At 42.3% G+C, this 24,209-nt stretch overlaps 1 protein-coding gene across 4 annotated transcripts in view; it reads left to right on the plus strand.

Annotated features, from left to right (window-relative positions):
* TRIM55 (tripartite motif containing 55) overlaps positions 1-24,209 on the plus strand; it is a 467,397-nt gene that overhangs the window by 371,094 nt on the left and 72,094 nt on the right. For 3 of the 4 annotated variants that reach the window (XM_069220263.1, XM_069220262.1, XM_069220264.1), the window contains exon 9: positions 8,986-9,282. The exons of the other annotated variant lie outside the window; for it this stretch is intronic. In XM_069220263.1, the coding sequence (XP_069076364.1) occupies positions 8,986-9,282 (297 nt within the window). The remainder of the gene's footprint in view (positions 1-8,985; positions 9,283-24,209) is intronic. 4 annotated transcript variants of the gene reach the window in all.

Genomic DNA, 24,209 nt, shown 5'->3' on the forward strand with positions numbered 1-24,209 from the left:
GCTGATGTTGTTATACTTTATAAGAAACCACCCCAGCACGCTCTGACTGCGTGCTCTAAGGCAGAGTCACGTAGTTTGTAAGAAAACGCTCCCGGTACACTCTGACAGCGTGCTACAGTGGAGTCACATAGTGGAGCGTTGTGCTCCTTTGGCAGCTATGAAACTAGACTGTTAACTCCTGAAAATGGCAGATAGCTCTGGCAATCGTGGTGGCTTGTGAGGACCCCTTCCTGAAAGCGAGGGTGGCCTCCTAATGATACTTTGGGACCCATAAATATAAAACATACAAATAAATAAATAAAAATGGGAAGGCTTATTCTTAGCCGGTATTCTAAAATTGTATTCACTATGAATATGGGGCAAATAAACAAAAGCTATTATTTAAAAAAGGAAAAAATAGAAATAATTAGGCCCCTTTTCCAATTTCAAGAGGAATGTATGGTAAGCTATAACCGTCTTCAATCTCTCCCTACTTCAATAAAATCAAATCAGGTCAACTATACGAACCCCCCTTCACGATGCCAGGCATCAACAGTATTAAATGGTATTTGGGAAACAGTATTCTTAATTACCCATGCAAGAAAAAGTATGATGAACTTGCTTTCAACTTCAATTTTTCTATTTACAATTGTTCTTGGCACTGCATGAGGGGCTACTTTACAACTGTTGGCCTCTCTGTCCGTTTCTGCTGACTCGCTCTGAATAGTGCTGGTTTAATGTTCTAAAGGTGTATGTGTTAACACGTTAAACCAAGAACTATTGGCTTTGCCAATGCTTGTTGAGTTTGGAGAGTTCAAATGATGATCATAATTCATAGCCTATTTCGAGAGAAGAATCTTGCTTACTAAACCTCAAGCAAGTCTGCTAGTACTTGATACCGATATCCTGTTTAGGAATGTGAATTCTAAGCAGATTGGTTCAAATTTAGGACATTTAAGCTATTACAAATTTATGGATGGACAGTGTGATACAATCTAGATCTCTGAGACGTTACCTACAAAAGCTTTTCCATTACACTTTAAAAAGAGAAGCCATTCCAGAGGTTGAATGATATATGGAACTGAAAAACTGTAGGAGCATTGTCTGGTAAATGCATGATATAGCAGGAATTCTATTCAGGCAAGAGTTATTCAAAAGGCAAAGTGGTGACTATCTTTACGAATATTCAACTTCATACACATAGCTATTCTACAAACACCACTGGTCCCAATTGTCATAGATTCTGAGGGTGAAACATCGTCTAAATTGGCCAAAGCATACCGTGGGTGCTGTTTGCAAAAAGTGACAGAAAGAGAGCTGAAAATACAGAAAATGTGCATACTTATCAGAAAATCCATCATGAAAATCCTGGTTATCTATCAATTTAGCAACTAAGATACATACATTCTTTTAATGAACATTACTTAATTCTATTGTAACTGCCTTATTTGTCACAAGAGACCTGATTAACAGTTTGACATACATATGTAATAGGTGCCACTTGCAGTGACAAAAGGCAGATCCTGGCAGAGTGAAAATCTGCAGAAAGTTACAACTGCAGACAGAATTCATGATTCCATAAAATCAGTCCTATAAGTCAGATTTTCCACAGTTATATTTTTAGTGTTAGGGATTGGGACTAATGTGTTACCACAGAGGCCCCACCCTCACTCACCCTGAAGTATGAAATGTTATTTAGTAGAAACATCCTCCACCTTTCTACCTCTCTAACCAACATCAATTTGTTCAAATGGGCACCTCCAAGCTTCATTAGATTCTGATTGCCTGTGGAGTTCCCCAGTGTTATATCATGTCCCCCATTATCTTCAAGATTGATTTGGAGCCCCTTGAATCACCAGTTTAAAATTATGTGATTAAAATTCATCAATAAACTAACTGCTCACTACTAAATTTGAAAGTCTCCTATGTTCCAGACATCCAACACTTCAAACACTGCTTGCACCTCATCTACTCTTGGATGTCCAGCAAATACCTAAGGCTTAACTCCAAAAATAGAATTGCTGTTGTTCACCAAGAGCAACAAGTATCAACCAATCCAAACTTGGCCCCATAGCATGAACCTGGATAGCCTTGAAACCAAAATTACACTATATAAATACCACATGCACATATATGCATACCTATATACTTACTAAAAGGCCCTCTTTATGACATGCCCAGAGCAGTATCCATAGGGGAATACCACTTAGGGCAAATACAAGAATACCGGTGTCTCTAGACCAGGAATTATTGGTTTCTCAAACTCCAGACCTGATCATTTCAGACCCGGAGACTCAGACCTATGGACTTGTTAGAAGCTGCACAGGCTAAAAGCTGCTGCTTCTTCTGAACGTTATCAAGCAGAAAAGGCTCCCCCTAGCTGAAGTACAAGAAACTGTGCCCTACTTACATCTAGCCACCCCTTCACCATCCCCAGGTTAAGATCCCCCACAAAGGGGAAAGGTTGTTGAATTGGATGTGCTGTTCCTGCATCTGTCTTATTCTCCATTCTGGGGATGAATAATTTGTAATCTCCTTAACTCTTGGGGAGCTACCAGCCAAAATCATTAATTTCAGCTCCAGTATCTTGCCACTGAGTTAATGGGGAACTCATAATGATAGCTTTTATTGTCCTTCAATAAAGAAGGCCATGTATACCAATTGCTCCAAAAAAGTAGGAAAGGTGCAAGCAAATAATGAGATAATGAATACGTTAATGGTTATATTGTGGGACGATCTGCTGAGATGGCATAAATCCACTAAGATTGGTAATGGTGACGAGGTGATGCTACAGGCCTAATAAGGGGAAACATCTTTTGCTCATGCCACACAACCCATGGGGAAAGGGGACTCCTGCAGGGAGGATTGCAAGAATTGGCCTTTATGAATAGCTAAATGGTAATGCAGTTTGTTAAACACACTTTTCCTACATCAAATGCATAAACACTACAACCATATCAACCTACTAATAATGGTTGTGTCCAAACAGGCAGGAACTGTAGGACCTTCTTGACTCAATGACGTTTCAAGAGTCATTTTACTGCTCTTGGTATGTCTCAACAGAAGTCATCTAGAAGGGGGTCCCTCAAACGCTCACAATTTGATAAATTCCAACTAGGGTATGCTGAGGTGACAAGGCACAAAAAAAGAGGAATCAAACAAGACCGGGGTGCTGCTAGCAGCCCTAGGTGCTAATAGCAACATCTCAAAGGAGGAAGCACGCAGCCTGAAAGTTAATATACAGCTGCTTAGTGAAAGTCTTAACCGGCACTTTGTAGGGACCAACCAACGTCAAACCAATTTGGCTCATATTATCCCTGTGGAGTCGCAGAAAGATTACAAATGGCCCCCATTTCTGGCTCATGTCACTCATCTCCCATAGGAACAGGGCACTGCAATGAATACTAAAGCCAGGTTAAAGGTGCTCTGGAATATCACTGGCTTGTTGGATGACGTGGACTGGGTAAACTTTAGGTGAGGTAGACCAAAAGGTGGCCTCAAAATCTGGATCTCTACACAACTGAATACAGACAGCCAAGTTTTCACTTCTATCAATGAGAATTTTCAAAAACTGGTAATTTCTGGCGAAAGCTGGGTGTTGACCCTAATGAATATCTACCTCCCACCAGGCATGCAAGCAGATTTTTATAGACAGATGGCCGAGCTAGAAAAGCACACTGACAGCATCAGTTACAACTTGCAGTCATCTACATCACTGAACCTAGCATGAGCAAAACAACATGCCATCCTGGTATGCAGGTATTTTAACACCAAAACCGATAACACAGTGGCTAACCAAGATGTGCTACATAATCACACTTTGGACAAACCATCATATCCATGTTCTCTGTTAACCTGCCACACAAAGAGAGGAGCTGCAATTACATCCCTAGTGCTCAACCATGATCTTCAACCAGTAAATTGAGCCCTGCCCTCTGATAGGCCAGCTCACCAAACCTTTCAAGCGGGGGGTCATACAAGTCTGATAGATTACATTTTGATAAATTTTGAATCCTGCCACCTGGTCAATGATTTTATAATTGAGCAATCAACTGAGAGTGATCATAATCCATTGATAGCCCACCTAAAAATTCCACTGGTGAATCAATTGAAAATTAACCACGTATCAGAGCTCTGGAAAAATCCCCTGCGAGTGTCAGTCAACAGAAAATGAATCGCTTGGTGTGGGTATTCAAATTCATACCTACATTCTGGCAGAATCTGCATTCTTGTGGAAAAGGCATCCAGGGAATGCACGGAGTATGGGAACTTAAATGACTCAGAGATCTTTATTAGTTTTGAGACCCTAATTACCTTGTCATGGAGGCAGAGCAGCCAACAATTAGCTGGCAGAAGCAGAGTCAATGGTAATGGCAAAGGAAACGTGTAGTGGTTTGATGATGAGGGTAGTAAGCTTAAACACAAACTCTCACTGTCAAAGTGAAGGCATTCTACTCCTGCTTGGGAAAGACAGCTAAAAGAGTTAAGGCAGAAATACAAGCACCTTATTAAGATCAGTCAAATCGAAGTCAAGGCTTGGATGTCCCTCTTGGAAGCCACAGGTCAGAAAAACAGTAGGTGCTACTGGGAGTTAGTATAATGGGGAGCACATGGGACTGCCAGGCAGCTGGAAAATGTAATTACACCCTGCACCTGGTTCAGCCACTTTTCGACACTCTAAAGGCTCCCAAGCCAGGCTAGCTCAACTCTCAAGGGCCAAGCACTGGGGAAGGAACAAGGCCAAACTTATATCCATCTAGCATTGGAGATTCCAGGTACTCTACCTTTAATGCTGACAGAGGACAAAATAACAGAGATGGAATTCTCTGAGAGGGAGGTACGATTGTCAATCTTCTGCCAGAAACTAAACAAGGCACCAGGCCCGACAGGATTAGAGTGGAGATGAACAGAGCAGAGATCAATTACTGGGCACCTGTTCTGACTATGATATATAATGCAATCTGGTACCAGGAGAAAGTTCCAGTGTCCTAGAAGTGTGGAATAATTGTCCATTTGCACAAGGAAGGCCCACAGAATTGCCTGGCTATCTATTGCCCTATTTCCTTGGTGGATGTAGCAGGGAAAACATATGCCAAACTATTGCATACTCGCCTAGATGAATGGCTAAGTGAGAAAAAGGTGATCAATACTACCCAAGCTAGGTCCCACAGAGGGCAAGGAATGATTGACCAGGCCATGCAATTATTTAATATCTGCTTCAAGTGTACTAGCATTAAAAAGTCCAAGCTGTATCTGACGTTCATAGATTTAAAAACAGTCTTTGACACTGTTAACAGCTGTCAAAGAGCTCCATTGTAACGTTTCGCCGGTCAGGTGCAGCCAAAAAGGGGATGTCATGAAGGGCTTTAGCATAAACATTCGTCCAGACAAGGTTGTGTGTTGGCCCCAGCATTGTTTAACATCTTTATCTACAATGTTTCTGATTTCTTTGAAGCCTTGAACCTCGATGTCCCAGTCAGCGGGGCCACAAAATCCCAATCTTGCTCTTTGCCGGCGATGCAGCCCTTTTGTCCCACACCGAGCTGGCCGTGCATAAGCTCCTGAACGTACAAGACACTTAGGCCCATATTTATACTTTTTCAGCGCCTCATTTGCATAATTTTTTATGCAAAAGCGACGCAAACTTACAAATAACAATTATATTTTGTACATTTGCACCGCTTTTGCGTCACAAAATGATGCAAATGCGCCGCTTAAAAAGTATAAATATGGGCCTTACTGTACAATACAAGACTTGAAGATTAACACACACAGTACATGATTATCAAAGGAAGAGTTAAACTGAGGAGCTCCTTTAAAATCTAAGGAACACCTTTAGATCGTATTGACCACTATGACTATTTAGGAGTGAGATTCGACTTCAAGTTGTCCTGGCCTCCGCAGTTGATCAAGGGTGAGATGTCCCAGGGTCAATATGCCAGTGGGGGACATGGTTTTGTCAGTAACCAGGGGAGTAGGCTGATCACCCTTCCCCTTGAAGCCTACAGAGCACAGGCTCTTGCTGCAGGTTTGTAGAGAGCAGAGGTCTGGGGGTATGAACAGGCAAAAGGGCTAGTTAAAGCAGAAAATCGCCCTTTGCATCACCTCCTTACACTTGGTCCTGGAACCCCAATGGATGCTTTACGGCATGAGCTGGGTTTTAGATCAATTGAGCTGCAAGTAGCACTTTGCCCAATTTTATATTGGATAAAGGTATGGACCAAACCTGAGCTGGAATCTTATCTGCCCATCGTACGAGAGGTCTTGTCTCAGACAAAACAAGTTAAACTACCCTGGTACAGTCATGTGGTCAGCATTCTGCAGACCATAGGATGTTCTGAAAATTGGGACATCCAGAGAAAATGCTGAAAGGAACTGGTCAATTTGTGAAGGAAATGTACTGGAATTATATGTTCATTAACGAGTTAAGTAGGAAGCTGGAGCAGCTCTCTCCTCCTTTGAATCATACATGGACAAAATCAACCCCCGTTCAAGAGGTCATTTTGTGTTGATTTCAGGATAGGCACCTTGCAAGTCAAACAGCATACCAGGTGATGGCATTAAGGTGGGTCTAGCTCATCTAAGTGTGAATGTGTCCAAGGAGGGGAGGAGCCCATAATGCACTTTATGTTTATATACACTTTTAAAGCTGGGATCAGAAAAGAATATCTCCACCGCTCTTTATAGCATATTCTATAAGAAGCTGCAAGGACGCCTTGTCTTTGTGCATGCGCATGGACTTGGAGCAAGTTGTCATCCAAGTATCCACATATATATGCTGCATGGAGAATAACTAGGCAACAACAGCAGTAGGGTATATAATGGAGTCTCAACCCAAGCACCAACCTACCTGATTGTATTGTGTTTTTGCCTAAATGCGCTTATGAAATAGCCGTAGTCATTGGAAGCACTCCACTGGGTAGACAGTGGTAAGTAATTGGATTGCCGAGAGCACACATTAAGTATTATTTAATTGTCACGTGCAAAATAAGGTATTTGAGACCCAATAGCCAACGCTGCTTTAGTGGCCCTTATGTGTATACATGATCATGTGTTTAGTTGCTAAGCTTAAAAACAAGCATAACTCAGCAGGAGACTGGTGCAACATGATGTGAATTTAAGGCTCATGATGATTCATTGACCTAGGGGTTGCTCATGGGTGATACACTAGCACTTTGTGTCTTGTCTTGAATGGTATGAAGTGTGTAAAAAGCACTTTAAACTTCAATGAGTTCTCATCCCTATCATTGTGCACAAAGGGTTGTCTAATACCTACGTACTAGCCCTTCTGGCCATAAATGGCAGGGCTGCATGAAGCGCCTTAAAGTGGCATGAGTTTTTTTATCCATTTTTATGTCGTCTTAGTCAGGATTGGTCTGGGTTAGTAAAATAAAGTGTTTATAATTATTGTATTATGTGTCAGGAGGGAAACCCTGACAAACACTGAACACATCTTTAACATGGTACTGGTTTACATGTTACATGAACTCAGAACTAGATGCTTGCTGGCATGTTGCATTAAATTTGCTTTGATGTACTTAATGCCTAGAAATTAACCAAAGCAATTATGCACTCACACTTTCCCTTGTTAGTGGGTTTCTCCTTTACAATTGTGTAAGTTGTATCAATCTTATTTCCTGATTCAATTTTTAATGAGGGTATTCGTACATTGTTAGACTCTGGAATGGTTTCATAATATACGATTTTTGGGGTTATTACAACTTTGGAGGAGGTGTTAATCCGTCCCAAAAGTGACGGTAAAGTGACGGATATACCACCAGCCGTATTACGAGTCCATTATATCCTATGGAACTCGTAATACGGCTGGTGGTATATCCGTCACTTTACTGTCACTTTTGGGACGGATTAACACCTCCTCCAAAGTTGTAATAACCCCCTTTGTGTTTTTTATATATTGTATGGCCTAGATATGCTAGGCTGACTCAATAAATAAACTTGAACTTGATAAATTCCAACATTCGCAAGATACCTTTAAGAGGACAGCGGGGACACTCGATTACTTGAATCTGGTATTTACATCTCTGGTGAAACTATGATGTGCAAAGCAAGCTCATTATTACAAACACTGAGATGCTGGTGAATCAGGCGTCTGCTTGTTGCCATGCAAGACATTTGAACTCATATCATGAAGTTGCTAAAGGTAATTTTGACCTTCTCAACTAACAAAGTAGGAAAGAATATGTCTGGTCATTCATATCACCGAAGCACGCTTTCACTAGGTAACATGTTGTCCTGTTATTGCAGAGGCCACCAGAACCACTACAGTTGTCTATGACGTAATTTATACCACTCCACGCTCAATTTTTGCTTGCCCTGTTTCTGTATCGTTTCTCTCATCCTTTTCCTACACGTACCCTCCCTTCTCCCTTTCTACCCTGTCTGGAGCCTAAAATGCCAATCCTCTATGGTTGTCGCCTTTGCGCCCCTTCACTAGTCTCTTGCTAACATGCAGTCGGTAATATCACTTGCTTCTTTGTGTCATAATACAACCCTCACTCGATTAATCTACCATTTTACAGAGTTAATATTGAAATCAGCCCTCAATTTTCCACTCTAGCTTTTCCGCCTTTTCTATTTCTTTTACTCTATTCCGTTTGGGTGATTCATTGTTTTGATATTTTAACAAAGATTTAGTAAAAATGACTATAAACTCATATCTGAAACTTCCATAAGAAAACTTTAGCCAAAACATCAAAGCTTGAGAATGTTCTACTCCTCAAAAATGTAATCGGAACTATATAGGTCTGAGAGGTACATTGCTGTACCTAACCTCCATGAAAATACATGTAGATAAAATAGATCAGCGTAAGCTTTTAAACACATATATTTCCTATGTATCATTTCAACAATTTCCATTCCGTCAGACCTCAACCACGTTTTTGTCCGAATTCTAAAATTAATCAGAGTTTAATAAAACCCCGGCTCGGATCCAGGAGGTAACAGAGTCTACTCTGCTTTCTCTCCAACTTATCTTTCCTGCTTAAGGGCGAAGTCGCAGCTAGTGGTGTTCAGCTAAGTGCAAAGTCTGATGTGCCAGAACTGTCAACAGCAGAGGCAACTGCCGATGCCTTGGTCCACCCTAATTCGCCTAAAATCCAAACAAGGCAAGCAAGCAGCCCTACGCCAGTGCAAAAGATTGACCGTCCAGCAGAGGGAGGACCTCCTGTCCCCATGAAGGTGAAGGTGGAGGTCGAGACGTCAGATGTCACAGAAGCAACAAAGCAGCCTCCTCCAGCAACAGGAAACAACATGGACACAAACACAGCACCAGGCAGTAATCAGGTCAGTTCTCACGATAATACTTTCAAAGCTGCGTTTATAGGCAAGCCATCTCCAGCTGCAATAACTAACACATTAAACCAAGAAAGTTATCCACAAGCACACGTTCTGATTCACAAGTCCATCTAGCGTGTTCACTATAATATTTTGGTCAAGCATTCATTATGGCTACAGGTGGAGTGCATGAAGCCTGTGGGGAAGTCAGTTTGAAGTCAAACCAGGTGGTACCTGTGACAACCCAAAAAATATCAACAGATATGCAATGTCCTTTGGAATACGAGAAGAATACGAATATTCAGATCAGGTCCCATCTAAACATCCACACAACTCTAGTGCCTTCATCCAGATAGTTGAGGAGTCTCGGTGTCTGAGGAATTTAAGGAACTTTATCTTTCCACACAAATGTAGATGCCATTCCCACAAAAAGCGGCATTACAAAAAATTATAATTATTGCACCTAATAAAACCAGACACTGAGATGTTCTGAATTTATTAGCTGTGAGGTTTATTGCCTATTTCGAATTTTGCCCTCACAATACACAAATAAAAAAACAAAAAACTAACATTGTAAGACCAGACAAAAAAAATACTCCATTTACCACAGTAAAAAAGAATAATTTCTTATCCGGACTAGCCCTCCCGCTTTCAGAAATGGAAAGGTTGAGGGCCACAGATGTACTCTTTAATTGAACTTTGCAATTTATCACATGGAGTCCATTTACTCCGTATATTGTTTTTTCCACTTATTTTCCTAAAAGCCTGTTGAAGCAAAGATGTGAGTTGAGTTGGACGCAACAACATCATACGTTCATGGTTAAAGCCTGAGCAAGTACACAAAAAGCCTGCCATTTTTAGACCACACATCTGACAACGCATATTGGTCGATTTCCAGGTGTATGTAAATTCGCTTACAGATCACATGAAAAAATTGAAGGTAAAAAGCGTTCTGTAAATGTTATCAGCAGTCATGGAATTAAACAGCCCTGAGGAACAAAATCCTCCTTTACATTTCTGGCAAGGCGGACGGGCTTTTCAGGGTCATGTAAAAATGTTGCTAATGTGGCAACTTGGTTTGGTTGCACAAGGCTGTTGATAGCCACTCACTGTCACTCATGGTACTTTCTGAAGACGTGGTCCTTTCTATCTTTTGGAGGAGCCACCACAATTTCCATCTGTCTAGAATTTGCCAACAAGAAGCCATCAAAATATTGAGTCCCTGTTACAGACGGTAATACAAAATGTTCCTCTGACGCTCCGCCATTGACTCTGTAATACTGTAATTATTAAACTTTGATGGCATTCAGCGCACGTAAAAATAACTATACAGCAAACTCTAAATGTAGCAATATCAACCCATGGGCAGTGCACCATCACCAGCATATCACTGCAGCGCATAGGAGGGTATGCGTAAGGAGTGGTACAGCTGGATGGGAAACGTGCAGCCTCGCTGCTCTGTGAAAATCCTTTTGATATTGCACTATGAGCAAATTGATGGGGGGTGTAGGCCAATCAATCCCAAACCAATATAACACTACTTAATTTGGTCTCATTTGGTGGAGTGCGTTTTTATGCCACTAAAATGGCTTAATTTCATTTATGGTCTCTGAGCGGTGTATGATGCTGTGGGCAGGGAGACAATGGCACTAAAGAGGCAGAGATTTGCTGGAGCTATAAAGTTCTTTTACTTCATAATAACTCCTAACACACAATCAACACTTCACAGCATACTTTGACAACATATAGAATTCTAGATGGGTGACAGTGAATAACTGGGATGTTTTACAACAAGGAGTTTTGAGCGACCTCAAATAGTCAACACGAGCGAAACCCAAGTTGTCTATGATATCACTCTGGACCCTGAGGTGAAAAACATCCCCATTATTCATGTTTTACTGTTCTATAATGTTAACTAATGTTTGGCCTTCAAAACCATCTGTCCCTGCTTTTAGCTGCTACACAGTAGCAGAGGAGCAATGTGTGACCCTTACAGAACTCCTACCAGTCGAAACAAATTAAAACATTGCTGGCGGCTGCAAACCAACCCCCATTATCTACTGTGCGGTACCTCCCACTTGCAAAAGCAGTGCTCTCTGCTCTCCATTGGAGTAGAGATCCAGCACTTCACTAAGAAGCTCTCAAAGAGCCCTGTCAGAGCAGCCTGGAGTAATGTAGCAACAGAGGGAAGCCACTTTTTCTATGTCACAGCACTGACTATCCAGAGTTAGAATCTGCTGTTCATGCTAGGGTCACTCAGTGAGAGGCATACATACCAAATGTCATAATACATCACAACATTGCACATGTCTTGTATGCTATGTAGACTAACAACTTAGCAAAAAGCATCATATTCTCCCTAAAAGTTTTCACAATGAGGTTTTTGATGTGTACTTGTTCACATGAATGCACACATTCCATATTCCTCCTCTGAAGGCAGGCCCTCAAAATTTGAAGACCTTGGTGATTTCTTATATTTTTGCCTTTACTCTCTGCTCTCAGTGTATTTCAGGTAGGAGCTAAAACATATTCGTATTGCAAGCTCTAAGCGTTCGGCATTCAAAAGTTCTAATGTTGGGAGGCAAGTCACTTTCTCTACAGTTTTAGGATAGATAACATCATATTGTATACTTTGAATTTGAAATATGCAAGTCATACCTCCATTATTTGAGCCTGCTCCTTTCATTGTGCTTGCTTAATATCTGGATGCGCTTGAAAGCAATGCATGACCGAATTAGCCAATTTACTCACTGTCTTAAAATGTAGGAAATGGAGAAAAGAATCTATACTTCTTGGTGATCCTTTACCTCTCATCCTCTAGGATCAGTGGGGTGATTTATTCTAATGTGTGTTTACTGATACACAGGGAAGCTCTATGCAGATACACGGATGTATGGATTTATACTACACCTTTACCTCTATTTTCCTGCATTAATAATAGCATAATATGGTGCAAACAAGTAAATAACCAAGCCAAACTAGCCATCTGTTAAAACAATAGCAAACACAAAATGGAGGGTAGAGGCTGGAAACCTGGTGAAGATGGGGTGCAGAAGTCACACTTGATATCTATTATCCTCCACACATAGATCCCTCTTAGGGCACTGAAGGTAAAACCTGGAAAAGTATGGAAAAAAGATTTATTAGCCAAGGTGTCCAAGGTAGGAAAGTATTGCTGAAAGTTGAGATAAAGGCAGATTGAAACCAATGGCTTGCAATATTTAAGAATGACACCCACGAGGACATGTAAATGAAATACTACAACAATTTGAGTATCTAGTGTACAATATTTTGTCTGGATTTCAGAAAAACCCTGCTCTAGTCACCTGTTTAGTGCATGCACACAGCAAAGAAAAATGAGCTCTGAAAGTGACTCATGAAAGCCCTCATCTTCGCTCTTCTGAGACCATGGAATATCCGATACATAGCCCTCTAGTCCATAAATTGTATATAACATAAAGTTAATTTGGCATAATGTCTGAGATCTGCATTTTCATTAATCTTTCTTTGTTTAATTTCCCTTAAGTTACAGGATGGTGATAACTTTTGGGTTTTGTCTTTCCTTAAGACATCATTTGCCTCAATGTCCTTGGGAAGGATAATTTCCAGAGACCCTCATTTGTTTTAAAAATATAACCTTCATGTCAGCTTTTTGGATGAAATTAGAGCTACTACTCCCACATTCAAAATACTATAATCTTACTGGCTGAGACAGTGCAACCATGACCAATGCTAGTACAGTGTTTAAAACACTTTTCTAATAACAACAGTTTATAAAGCCCAACTATCCCTGCAATGTTGTCTCATACAGAATAAAATGCCACCTCTCTAATACAGTCACCAACTCTTACTCCACCCCACTCTTAAACTTCTCTTTATCCAGCATCATGACTCCATCAAAACGTGTAACAGTCCCCTTTTTCTCTGCCTGTCTTTACCTTTTACAGCCTCATGGCTCACACAAGATTCCCTCCACCGCACTGAACTGGCTCACCTGTCCAAGAACTTAGCCATCCCTTATATCACCACTCTACCTAACTCTAAGAGCACCATTCTAGATAACCCTTAGATACATTTTTCACTGCTCAACCTAGACACTTTCCACCAAGTGCTTCCTTCTCAAATCCGCAAATGTTGACCCAACAGCCCTGACACCTTCACTCTTATAGCCAAAATGTACATTTCATTACTCATAAAGGACAAGTGTGCAGCACTGTTCTCATATAGCTCAGATGGCTCAAACCTAATACCTTTATGCACCAGAAGATGAAAGCTGTTTCCCCACAAAACTTCCTCAAGTCCCTATTGATTGTTCGCCATGTCTGGCTATGGCTGTTAAATTGACAGCCCCATCCTATATCCTCCTTGGCATCAGCTTCCATCCAAACTACCACTGCCTCCGTCTTCTATCTTTTCAACTGCTTCAAATCCTCCTTCATCTGTTTTATACCATAATGCTCTTCTTCATTTTATCCCAAATGACAGTAACAGTCGCCCCCACCACATACAACGTTTTACCCACCAGTCAACTCTTACTCTCTCCATGCTGATACCCACTGCCTCACAAATGATGTCTCCCTCTGGCACACCTCCCACTTCACAAATAAATGCCTGCTCCCTGACCCCCCTAGACTAAAAGTTGCTGAAATCACCTGTAGGGACACAGCACATGCAACTCCGACCACTGTGATGTCACATTCCTACCCACAAACCTCTGTCTATTGTAGAACTACTCACTTGAATGATGATGAGATTTTTGCTCTTCCTCATTTGGTAATCTACACTCCCATCGACCTATGTCCCCCAACAACTCTGACACCTGAAGAAGCCCCAGAGAACACCTACACAATGTGAGAATTAAATAATGCTGTTTCCCACTTCAACACGCGTATTATTTCCAACACCATCAGCAAATTCTTCAGTAATGCTATTGTTAAAGGTTTTCTCAACCTGTCACCTTAACTCTGTACGTCGCTCATCCCCCAGAATCCTAACCTATTTTCCCCCAGACTAGGATTTTAGCCCCAGAAGCACTTACCATAGAAAGCAACAGCCACCAATTTTCCTGTGATAGTTACTGGGTGCATCTGTAACATGCCTCCCTCTATCCTAACACCTCCATGCCCAACTCACCTCTACTTATTATCCCCTCAACAGAAATTCCTGTCACATTCTGCCTGTAAGCCCTTCTTGGAGACTTCACTAATGACCTCACAATCACTTGCATCATTCTTTTTGAGTATCCTCAGCTTCATCTTTTCTGCCTTCGACACCAAAGGACAGACTCTCTGCCACTGAGAACAAGAAAATGTATCTACAATTTAATTCTCTAATAAATCATGCACCTTAAAATAAACACCTGTAACAATCTTAAAAGGCTTTTATCCCTCACCGTCCATTTAATCAAAGTCGCCACTACTACCTTGTTATCCACAATATATATGACTATTTTATTTCCAAGTGCCGAACCCCACAATACCAAAGCAATCACCAACTGAAAGAAATCTAAAAAGCGATCTTTCATCCTTGCCTTAGCAACCCCAGGCCATTTTTCCACATCAGTTCCCTTGATAATACAAACCAGCCACCCCAAGTGTCTTCTACTTCTAAATATTTCTGCATCAATTCCCTTACACCACCTTGTCCCTCCATTAAAAAACTACAAAAAGGATACCCACAACCGGGGGATATAGCCTAACTGGTGCCTTTAATCTCAAATAACTTGACACAAGCATGCCATGCAAAGTCACCTAAAACAAGTCCTTCCCACTCGCACCACTCAACAAACAAAATTCAGCTTACATCCATTGTTTGTGAATCAGTTGTATGCCTAACAAAGTGATGCATCAATGTTTTTTGGGAATCAGCAGCACAAACCCAACACTCACCATTGATTTCTGAAAACCCATCAATGCCCAATTGCGCTACCCGAACATAGCCTCCCCAAATAGGAAATCATCTAGATAATATGTCACTTTCTGTAAAATAATCACAAGGGAAAACACTCATTACAGAAAAATATATAAATATTTCAAACAGTGTGCAAGACACAGAACACCCCTATGTAGCATCTTGTCCCCATACATCCTTCCCACAGATTATTTGCCTAACTGCTGAAAATCATTTGGATGTACTGACAGAAAACAAAATGCAGTCTTAATCTCACAATTCCCAACCAAGAGCATCTCATTGTTAATACTGGTGTACTTCACTGAGCAGCACTCTTTAGCAATGAAATCATTAACTGACAGGTCCTCCAGCCAAAACATGGTACTCTTTTTCAGCTTTCTTCGGCACTAACCCAACTGTGATACAATCAATTTCCTGCACGATCAACCTAAGAAGGACTAGCCACCCTCCCTTCTACTTCTTTCCTCAACTTCTTCCTCACCACCAATGGATGTTTGCATGGTAGTTTACAGTTCGGTGCCCAATTGTTGGCCCATGGTAACCAAAACGAAAACCACTCTTGAAATTTTCCCTCAATAGTTTTGCCCCTTCTGTGTCCGGATACAAATGCTTCAATGCTCTAATTAGCCCTGCTTAACCAGAGTAGGAGCCTTTTTCTCCAAGGCCTTTATTTTCACTGACTTCCCCTGATTATTTCTGCACTCCTGCCAGTGGCCCACAGTCTGCACTAAAGGCCGTTTAGCTCCACAATTGGTGTACTTGTACCTGAACTGACAGAATGACCAGCTACATGTTCTCATACTACACAATCCAGCATGCCCCAATTCCAGCCAACCCATTCCTAGCAACCTGCACACACAACCGTGTACCCACACATCTCTAGGTGGGATGCCCCAGAAATAGCCAATCAAGAAATGGCAACCCACTTGCTGTATGGGCCACTGATACCTCTGAAATTCACAAAAGCTCTACAAATTTCATTAATGTGCATAAAACGTGCAATGGACCACTCAGGATGCTTCTCACAGTACACGTATCATTGATCAAACTTTTTTGTCTTCAGTTCTGAATAGTCAAAGTACCTTTGGCCTCCTAGCCAATTCTTACTTTTCCTCCTTGAAACCATCATTTTCCCATCACCTTTTTTTGCAGCATAATAGAAATATCTGCATAGTAAGCATGCTATAACTTTACATATGTGGCCACTGGCAAATGTGTCCCCAAGTGCTTTCCAGTGGCCATTCATTTTTGTTCTTCTCAGCTATTCCATCATCCAAAATCCATCCCTTTTTTTCTGGCTGCTAATCCCCCTTACCCTCTGGCTCATTTAATGCTGCTGGAGCTCCACCTCAATTCCCAGTGGCTGCACCAAGCCCACTGCTCTCCTACTCTATTCACTGTATATCCTTCAACCCCTGTACCCATCCACACCGCTATCCCCGCAGCCTCTCTGTGTCTCCACCACCTGCCACATTCTCCCTCAAGTCCCTGTGACCTTCCACTCTAGCTTTCTCTGTCTCCTTACTCACTACTCACAACTCACTTGACTCTTGTCTTCATACCTACACCCTCCCTTTCTCCTTTATCCATTGCTGCACCTTTCCTTATGGCCATTTGACCTCTAAACCATCCCATCCTCACACTTGCACCAATCCCCCTTTTCTTCCACTGTCTCTGCTATGTTGTGCCACTTATAGGCCTGTGATGGTGCCACACCTTTGTCACCACCAGCTCTTTGCTCTTTGCTCTTTGTATCTAGTTATCAGTTTCTCTTTTTCTGCACCCTCCACCCTGAAGCTGTCAATCCATTCCCAACTTTGCCGCCACTCATGCAACCCCCTGCAGCCAAGGAGTTCCCATTGCTACCTCCTTTCTCGCCTCCCTATCTCTCCTCCTCTCCAGCTGCATGTGTTCCTGCCTGTTTTCATGTTAAACATGGGCAACAACACTCCTCCCCTGCTTCCCCCATTCTCAACTCTGTGGGGGATGACTACCAGCATGGCACCATTCTACCTATTCTTAGTAGTGTTGCTTCCTCCTCAAATGCCTCCTACCCTCCTACCTCCTCAACCCCTGTGCTTCAGGCATGTGGCATTGAACACAGCATCATTGCTGCTGCCTTATCACCAGTGGTCTTATTCATGACCCTGTCTACCCTCTCAGCTTCATCTCACGACCCAAAGCTTAAAGACCTCCTACACTCTTATGTCCCTGCCTGTCAAAGCTGTCATCGCCCACTCTTCACTACCACTACTGCTCCCACTTCACTATCACCCACTCAGTCTTCCCTTTTGACAAAATATCACTATCCCTTTGCCTTTACCTCCCAACCTACCTACTCCACTCCAAGGTATCCCTACCACAGACACAAGGTCATGATATGCCCTTTGGATGTACCGGCGGAAGCAAAAAACGAGAAAGGTGTCTCCTGCGTACCATCAACCATCTCTCTCACTCGCATCATCCACCCAAAAAGCTCAGATGATGAAAGACAAGTCCATCTTCTACCAGCCACTGTCCTCTTCTGAATGGTATGATGACTCTGCAGGCATTACATAGAAGGACGGAAAAAATTTGCATTCATATTTCTAAGGGAAATGTAGTTTATAAGTGTGACTTATTCTTTTACAAGAAATATTGTCTAAATCTCAGAACTGATGCTGTCTCTGTGAGGGGAATACATGTATTGCTTTCAAATACTTTTTGGATATGACCGCATGACTATCATCTTACATAGACCATTCTTACTTTTTTAATTGTAGAATACACATTTTAAAACTCCATTATATTGATCTCAAAATATTAATGTAAGTTCTTACTTTTTATTTTTTCATATAAAATGGTGATTCTCCAGTATTTGGACCTTTCAAATATTAGCTTTTGCGTCAGTAGGGTAAGAGCAGGCACACATTTGAAGGCATAGACGTAGAACTCACAACAAACAAACATTAGTGTAGTCTGTAGGTATAATAGCCAATCTCGCTGAATGGTTCATTGATAATTCTGTCTCTTTTCCTATGGGTGAATTTATATGTCCAGGACAATAACCCTCACCCACCTTTAGGCATACTTCATCATAGGGTCCCTCCTCACACCACTTGCAAAAGCTGGTGGTTTGGGCTATAACCTCCAGGTTGGGGGAAGGAGCTCTTCAATGAATGGTCTGGAGAAGTCACTGTATGAGCTATAGGTGTGGTTGGGTGGAGTAAAGTGTGTAGAGGAGGAGATTTAAGTAAAACTACCTCCTGGTGAACAAAAGACCAACCTTATCAAGTGTCCTGTTGAGAGTAGACGTCCACACACATAGATGTGTTTTTCTGCAAGTTTAATCAAGAAACACACAATCTGGCATTGGTCTCCTCCGAGGTCCCAGAGTCAACTGGCCCCCATGGAATCCTGCACACCTAACAATCTAGAACTTCAACAAGTTACATCACAACACATCCCCCTGTTCACTAACAATCTATTAATACATAAACGCGATAAATAAAAATAGAAACAAACTATACCTAGAAAAAAGCAACAACTTCTCTACACATAGAAGGACGTATACTTCATGAATGGGTTTACTGTCACACAAAGTCCCTAAAACATGAATAGGTTTACTGTCTCACGAAGTTCCTCAAATAAGATGGTGGCTTTCATACCCTTTTTTCTAATGCTGATTTAGTGTCATGCATACTCATCCCTTCCACTTCACCTCCATACACATCAGTATCATGGAAAGCATTTGCGCTATCCCTTTTGATCAATTCATCATCACTCATAAACATCAGCCCGAACAGCCTCCATCAACTTTCTCCATACAAACCCCATTCTTTTGATACAAAGCTACATTCCTAAAGTTCCGTCTTTCACCATTAACCAAAATTACAAAGAATGTGCCTAATCGCTGAACCTGAAAAGGTCTCCTGAACTTGGTCAAGCCTCCCTGAATTCTGCCTGATTTCACTTCGACCCAGTCCCCTACTTCTACCCGTTGCTTGGCCTCAACACAACGCTCTTCAGAAGATTTAATGCTGGTGTGACTTCCAACATCATCCCATTCTCATCGCCAAAAATGTTGAGAGTAGATGTCCACACACATAGAGGTGTTTTTCCACAAGTTTAATCAAGAAACACACAACCTGGCGTCAGTCTCCTCCAAGGTCCCAGAGTTTACTGGCCCCCTTGGAATCCCACACACCTAACAATCTACAACTTCAACAAGTTCAATCACAACATGTCCCCAGGGGATAGGATCAAAACTAAGAGGAGAGGAAAACCTTCAACCTAATAGTTGAACAGGGGTCCACATGTCTCTGACTAATTATAACCCTTTAAAGATGGTGTAAGGCATTCCTCAAGACCATATATTGCAGGCACTCTGACAATAATTGAGAAAAGGTATCTAACGTGAAAGCAATGGATAAAAGGAATATAACAAGTGTTGTTTTGCTAGTGGTGAGAAGAGGAACCATATGGTGAAGTATGCAACTGAAGGGTGGGTGAGGGTTTCTGTTAGACCTGACATCCTCTGTGTGGCATTCTCTCACACCTTTTGCCTTCACCACTTCTGTTTTGCAGCATTTATTTCTGTTGGCTACTACCCTGTGCTAAAATGCTTGGGCTCTCTCTTTCTTTCACAGCGTAAAAGTGGCTTACACTTGATGTAATTTACTTGTAAGTCCCCAGTAAATGTTACTACATGGGTCTTTAAATCAAATCCTAGTAGTGGGCCTGCAGCACTTATAGTGCCACCCACTAAAGTAGCCTTGTAAAACATGTATCGGGCCTGCCACTGCAACCTGTAGTGCAGTTGATAAATTGCCATTCTTACCTTGCAAAATAAACAGTTTGCCAGGTCTAAACCTTCGTTTTTATTACTTACATTTCACCCCTAAGGTATGCCCTGACCACCCAGAGGGTGCATTGTATTTAAAAAGTAGGACATGTGTACTTAAGTTGTACAAGTCCTGGCAGTGAAAAACTCCTCTCCTAAAGAGAGGCCTTGTCTCTGATTCACTAACACTGGGTTACTTTATTACTCTTAATAAATACATTGGAGCCATTAGAAATCTACTATTTCAACTAAAATGCATTGCAATTTAAAATCCTCCTTAATGGTAAAGTTGGATTCAATCACAATCCTGAAAATGCAACTTTTAGGAAGTTTGCATTTTGTTCTAGTCCCTGCGATTTTTGCCTTCTGCCAATGTCCTGGGTCACATGACTGTGAATGGCTTTGCCCTTGGGGTTTGTATTAATTCCAGACACTGACACAAAGGGGGCTTAGATTTGGACAGGATGGGCCATCTAAACAGGATGACTGGGGAGGGGCCCAGCCACTCCTACACTTCAAAGGGCTTTGCCTCCTGCACTCACAAAGGAACCTGACACCAGGCTTTGCCCGCTTTTTGTCACCCCATATAGTTTTCAACCTCAACAGCGGGAGGAGAGGAACTTTCCAGAACTAGATGTGGTGTTAAAACAGGACAGAGTCCCACCACACAACGGCTGGCACCAGGTATAAATGTTGGACCTCTGGAGCTACTCATCATAACACTCCTGGACCTGTGAAAGTTACAGAAAAAGGACTGCCCTGCTGCCCGAGGACTGCCCTGTTGCTTGAGGGACTGCCTTGCTTATGAGAAGGAAGACTTGACCTGCTTACCTTCATCCCAGGCTAACCCGCGTGACTCCAAGTGTCAGTTGGCTGACCTCCTGTGTGAGCTACAGGGACACAACAAGCTTCAGAACCCTCCCTACAACTGTCCGGCTGACCTGCTGCACCTGGACCTGCAGCTGGACTTGCCTCAGCCCTGCTGCCCTCTGCTGGAGAGAGTTCCTGATCCCTGAGAGGTACCTCCCCAGGTCCTGGACCCTTGCTAGCATCAGGGAATACTCCTCTTGAAGAAAAGGTAAAAAGCCTGAAGTATGCCAGTGACGACCGGCAACGCAAGACCTGAATTGTGCACTATAGCCTGTGACAACTGCCAGCATGGAGCTACAGCAGCGACTGTCCCTGATGCCCGGTTGGCTCTTCTCCCTACAGCGGCAACCATCCTGCTCTTTGTGCACTTATTGTTTGACCCATTTAAGTAGCTCTTTAAACATGTTTTAGGCCTGCCACTGCAGCCTATGTGTGCAGTTTTAAACTGCCAATACACCTGTGGCACAATAAACCTATTGGATGGTCCAAACCGTACTTTTTAATACTTTAAAGTTTCCTCTAAGGTAGACCCTAAACAGCTCTATAGGCAGGGTGCAATGTATTTAAAACGTAGGACATGTAATTTGGAGTTTTGAACGTCCGGGTAGTAAAAAACACCTAAATTTGATTTTCGCTACTGCAAGGCCTACCTCTCTCATAGGATAACTTTGGAGTTACTGTATTACATTTAATAAGCTGTAATTTCCAAATGGGAGCAGGTAACCAGTTCACATTTGATATCTTTGGAATTGTAATGAAAAATCCTCTCTTATGGTAGAGTTGGATTTTAAATTACAGTTTTGAAAAGGCCACTTCTAGAAAGTTGACATTTTCCTGCCATAGGCATTCAGTGCCTGTAGTCTGTCTCTGGGTCACATGACTGGGTGTAGCTGTCAGTTGGGCTCTGTGTATTCCTTCTAGACAACTACACACAACAGAGAGCTGGATGGGCCTTCACTGGCAGGATGGTAGTGTGAAGCTGAATGCAGCCCTACTTGCACTTGAATAGGATGTGTCCTTCTCTCCACCCAAAAGCGCTGCATACATCCTATAGTTAGTCTGAAACCAGGTCAGGGAAGACAGGATGCTTAGGGACTTAAAAGGGAAACACCTTGAAGCTTTTCCCATCTTCCTGAGGGAAGGTACAAATATTGGACCTCAGATACCACCTCTTCAGTACACTTCTGGACCTGTGGATACTCTGACAGGAAGACGGACTGCTGTGCTGCTGAAGGGATTGCCACTCTGTGGGACTGCTGCTCTGAAGGACTGCTGCCCTGCTGTACTGACCTGCTGCCCTCTTGACTGTGTGAAAAGGACTAGACCCGCATCTGTTAAACACAGGAGCCCAACATGACTCCAAGGTCTAGTTGGCTGGCTTGACTGGAGCCTCAGGGACATAAGGCTCCAACAACCTTGAACACAGCACTTGGACTCGAACATCTGTCAAGTGGTGCCACCCCAGTTCTGGACACTTGGAAGTTAGCCTAAGGTGCTCTGCCAGCCCATCTGTGAATCCAGCAGAACCAATGCATATGCTTCGTTGAGCAGCATACCTCCAGCAGAACTGGCACATCACCTTTTGTTTGATGCATCATCTTTGGAACTGACACATCACCTCTGCTGCAAAGGATCTTGCAACACCAAGGACTCTTCATCGACCCAGCAGAACCATCGCCTGTGTGACGTTTTCCTGACACAGGTCCTCACCTCTTTTATCAACAGTAGCATCAATGACAATGCAAGTTCTCGCACCACACCCTCAAAGCTCCTCGGAACGGATCCATTGCCTCAACTAATTGATGCATCCTTGACACTGGACTTCGCATTGCTAGCCCTTAGCGACAGGATCATCAATGATGATGCAGGACGTTGCATCGTAGCTCCACATCGCCTTGGAACGAACGCATTGCCTCGGCTGCACCATGCAACCCCAGCATGGAAGCCCGCAACGCTCTTCAAACCCAGATTTAAGGTAATTTGTTCAGCTAGCCTACCTGGGTCCCTGTAGCTGGCCCATGGGCCATCATGGTCAGCCTCAACTTGCAACTTTGTCCCACTGAGGTGCTACAAGATATCCACAGTTAGTACTTTAATGCCTTTTGGTGCTATTTTTACAAACATCTTTAAACCTCCACATCTCCAGATCAACTGATTGGATTTTTGTGGTTTGGTCTTGTTTTAATTATTGCAAATATTTTTCTAACCAGGTGTGGGATCCTTTTGTGGTGTGCTTTTACTGTGTTACTGTTTGAAGAATTGCACAAATACGTTACACATTGCATCCGAGTTAAGTCTGACTTCTCTATGCGCAGCTACCCGAGGGATGAGCACAGGTTAATTTAGGGTTGCTTGTGACTTCACCCTGATAAAAATTGTGACTGCTGCTTGAGAATGATTTCATCCCCTCAACAAGTAACACAAGTAACCGAGTTTCAGTCACAAGCCAACTTCTGCATTAGCATCAGTCATGCAGCACCTTCCTATGCCTCTTCATTTATTAAAGTTTTGTCAACACACCTCTTGAGTCTGAATATGTCTGTAGGAGAGGAGCTGTGATGAATTCTTAATTCAAACAATCGTGTTTAATCCAAAATAAGGAGAGGGTACTGTGCAGTTCCAGACAGCTTGGTAGGTAAGCGTTTATTTCTATCCCAGAGAGCTGTCTGAATGCATGCTTGCATACATCATGGAATCACTGCCTCCTCTTGCACAATAATATGTCTCCATAAAATGACAGATGCAGAAATTGAAATTGACAGCGTTTGCTTGCAGCAAATATTCTGCACAATTGTACTTTGTTAGAAGAATAGAATGCAGAATTTTTGTTGTTGTTGTAACTATTAGGAGACATCAATTACAGAATTGCTACTTTGTCATTCCTTCTTCCCACAGGCCTTACTTGAACGTTCTTTGTCATTCCATCATGTAGCTGTCCTTATTCAATGCTTGCCTACACCTTAGAGTCAGGCAGTCTCCTTTTCATTTATACCCTTTCACGCCTGAGTGAAAGGGTGTTAAGACTCTCCCTTTCAAGACCTCGTATAAATAGGACCATTTCCCAACTCAGAACTCCTATTTTTCTCCTATTTTTCTGTAGCGTTTGTGTCATGGTTACTTTGCAGTCACTGTCATGGATTGGAGTTTCTCTGTTATTCTTTAGTTTGTTGGGAGACCTTTGTCGACAGCTTGTGAGTGATCATCTTTCCTGACAGGAGTCTTTTGCTGGGTTAAGCTGTAGTGTTATTAAGTAGGATCTTGCTTCACATTTTCGGACATAGCAGAAGAAAGCTTCTATCTCCTAGTTATCAGTCTTACAGTGTTAGCATTCCAG

This window comes from Pleurodeles waltl, chromosome 2_2, assembly GCF_031143425.1.
Source record: "Pleurodeles waltl isolate 20211129_DDA chromosome 2_2, aPleWal1.hap1.20221129, whole genome shotgun sequence".
In the NCBI taxonomy this organism is placed as follows: domain Eukaryota; kingdom Metazoa; phylum Chordata; class Amphibia; order Caudata; family Salamandridae; genus Pleurodeles; species Pleurodeles waltl.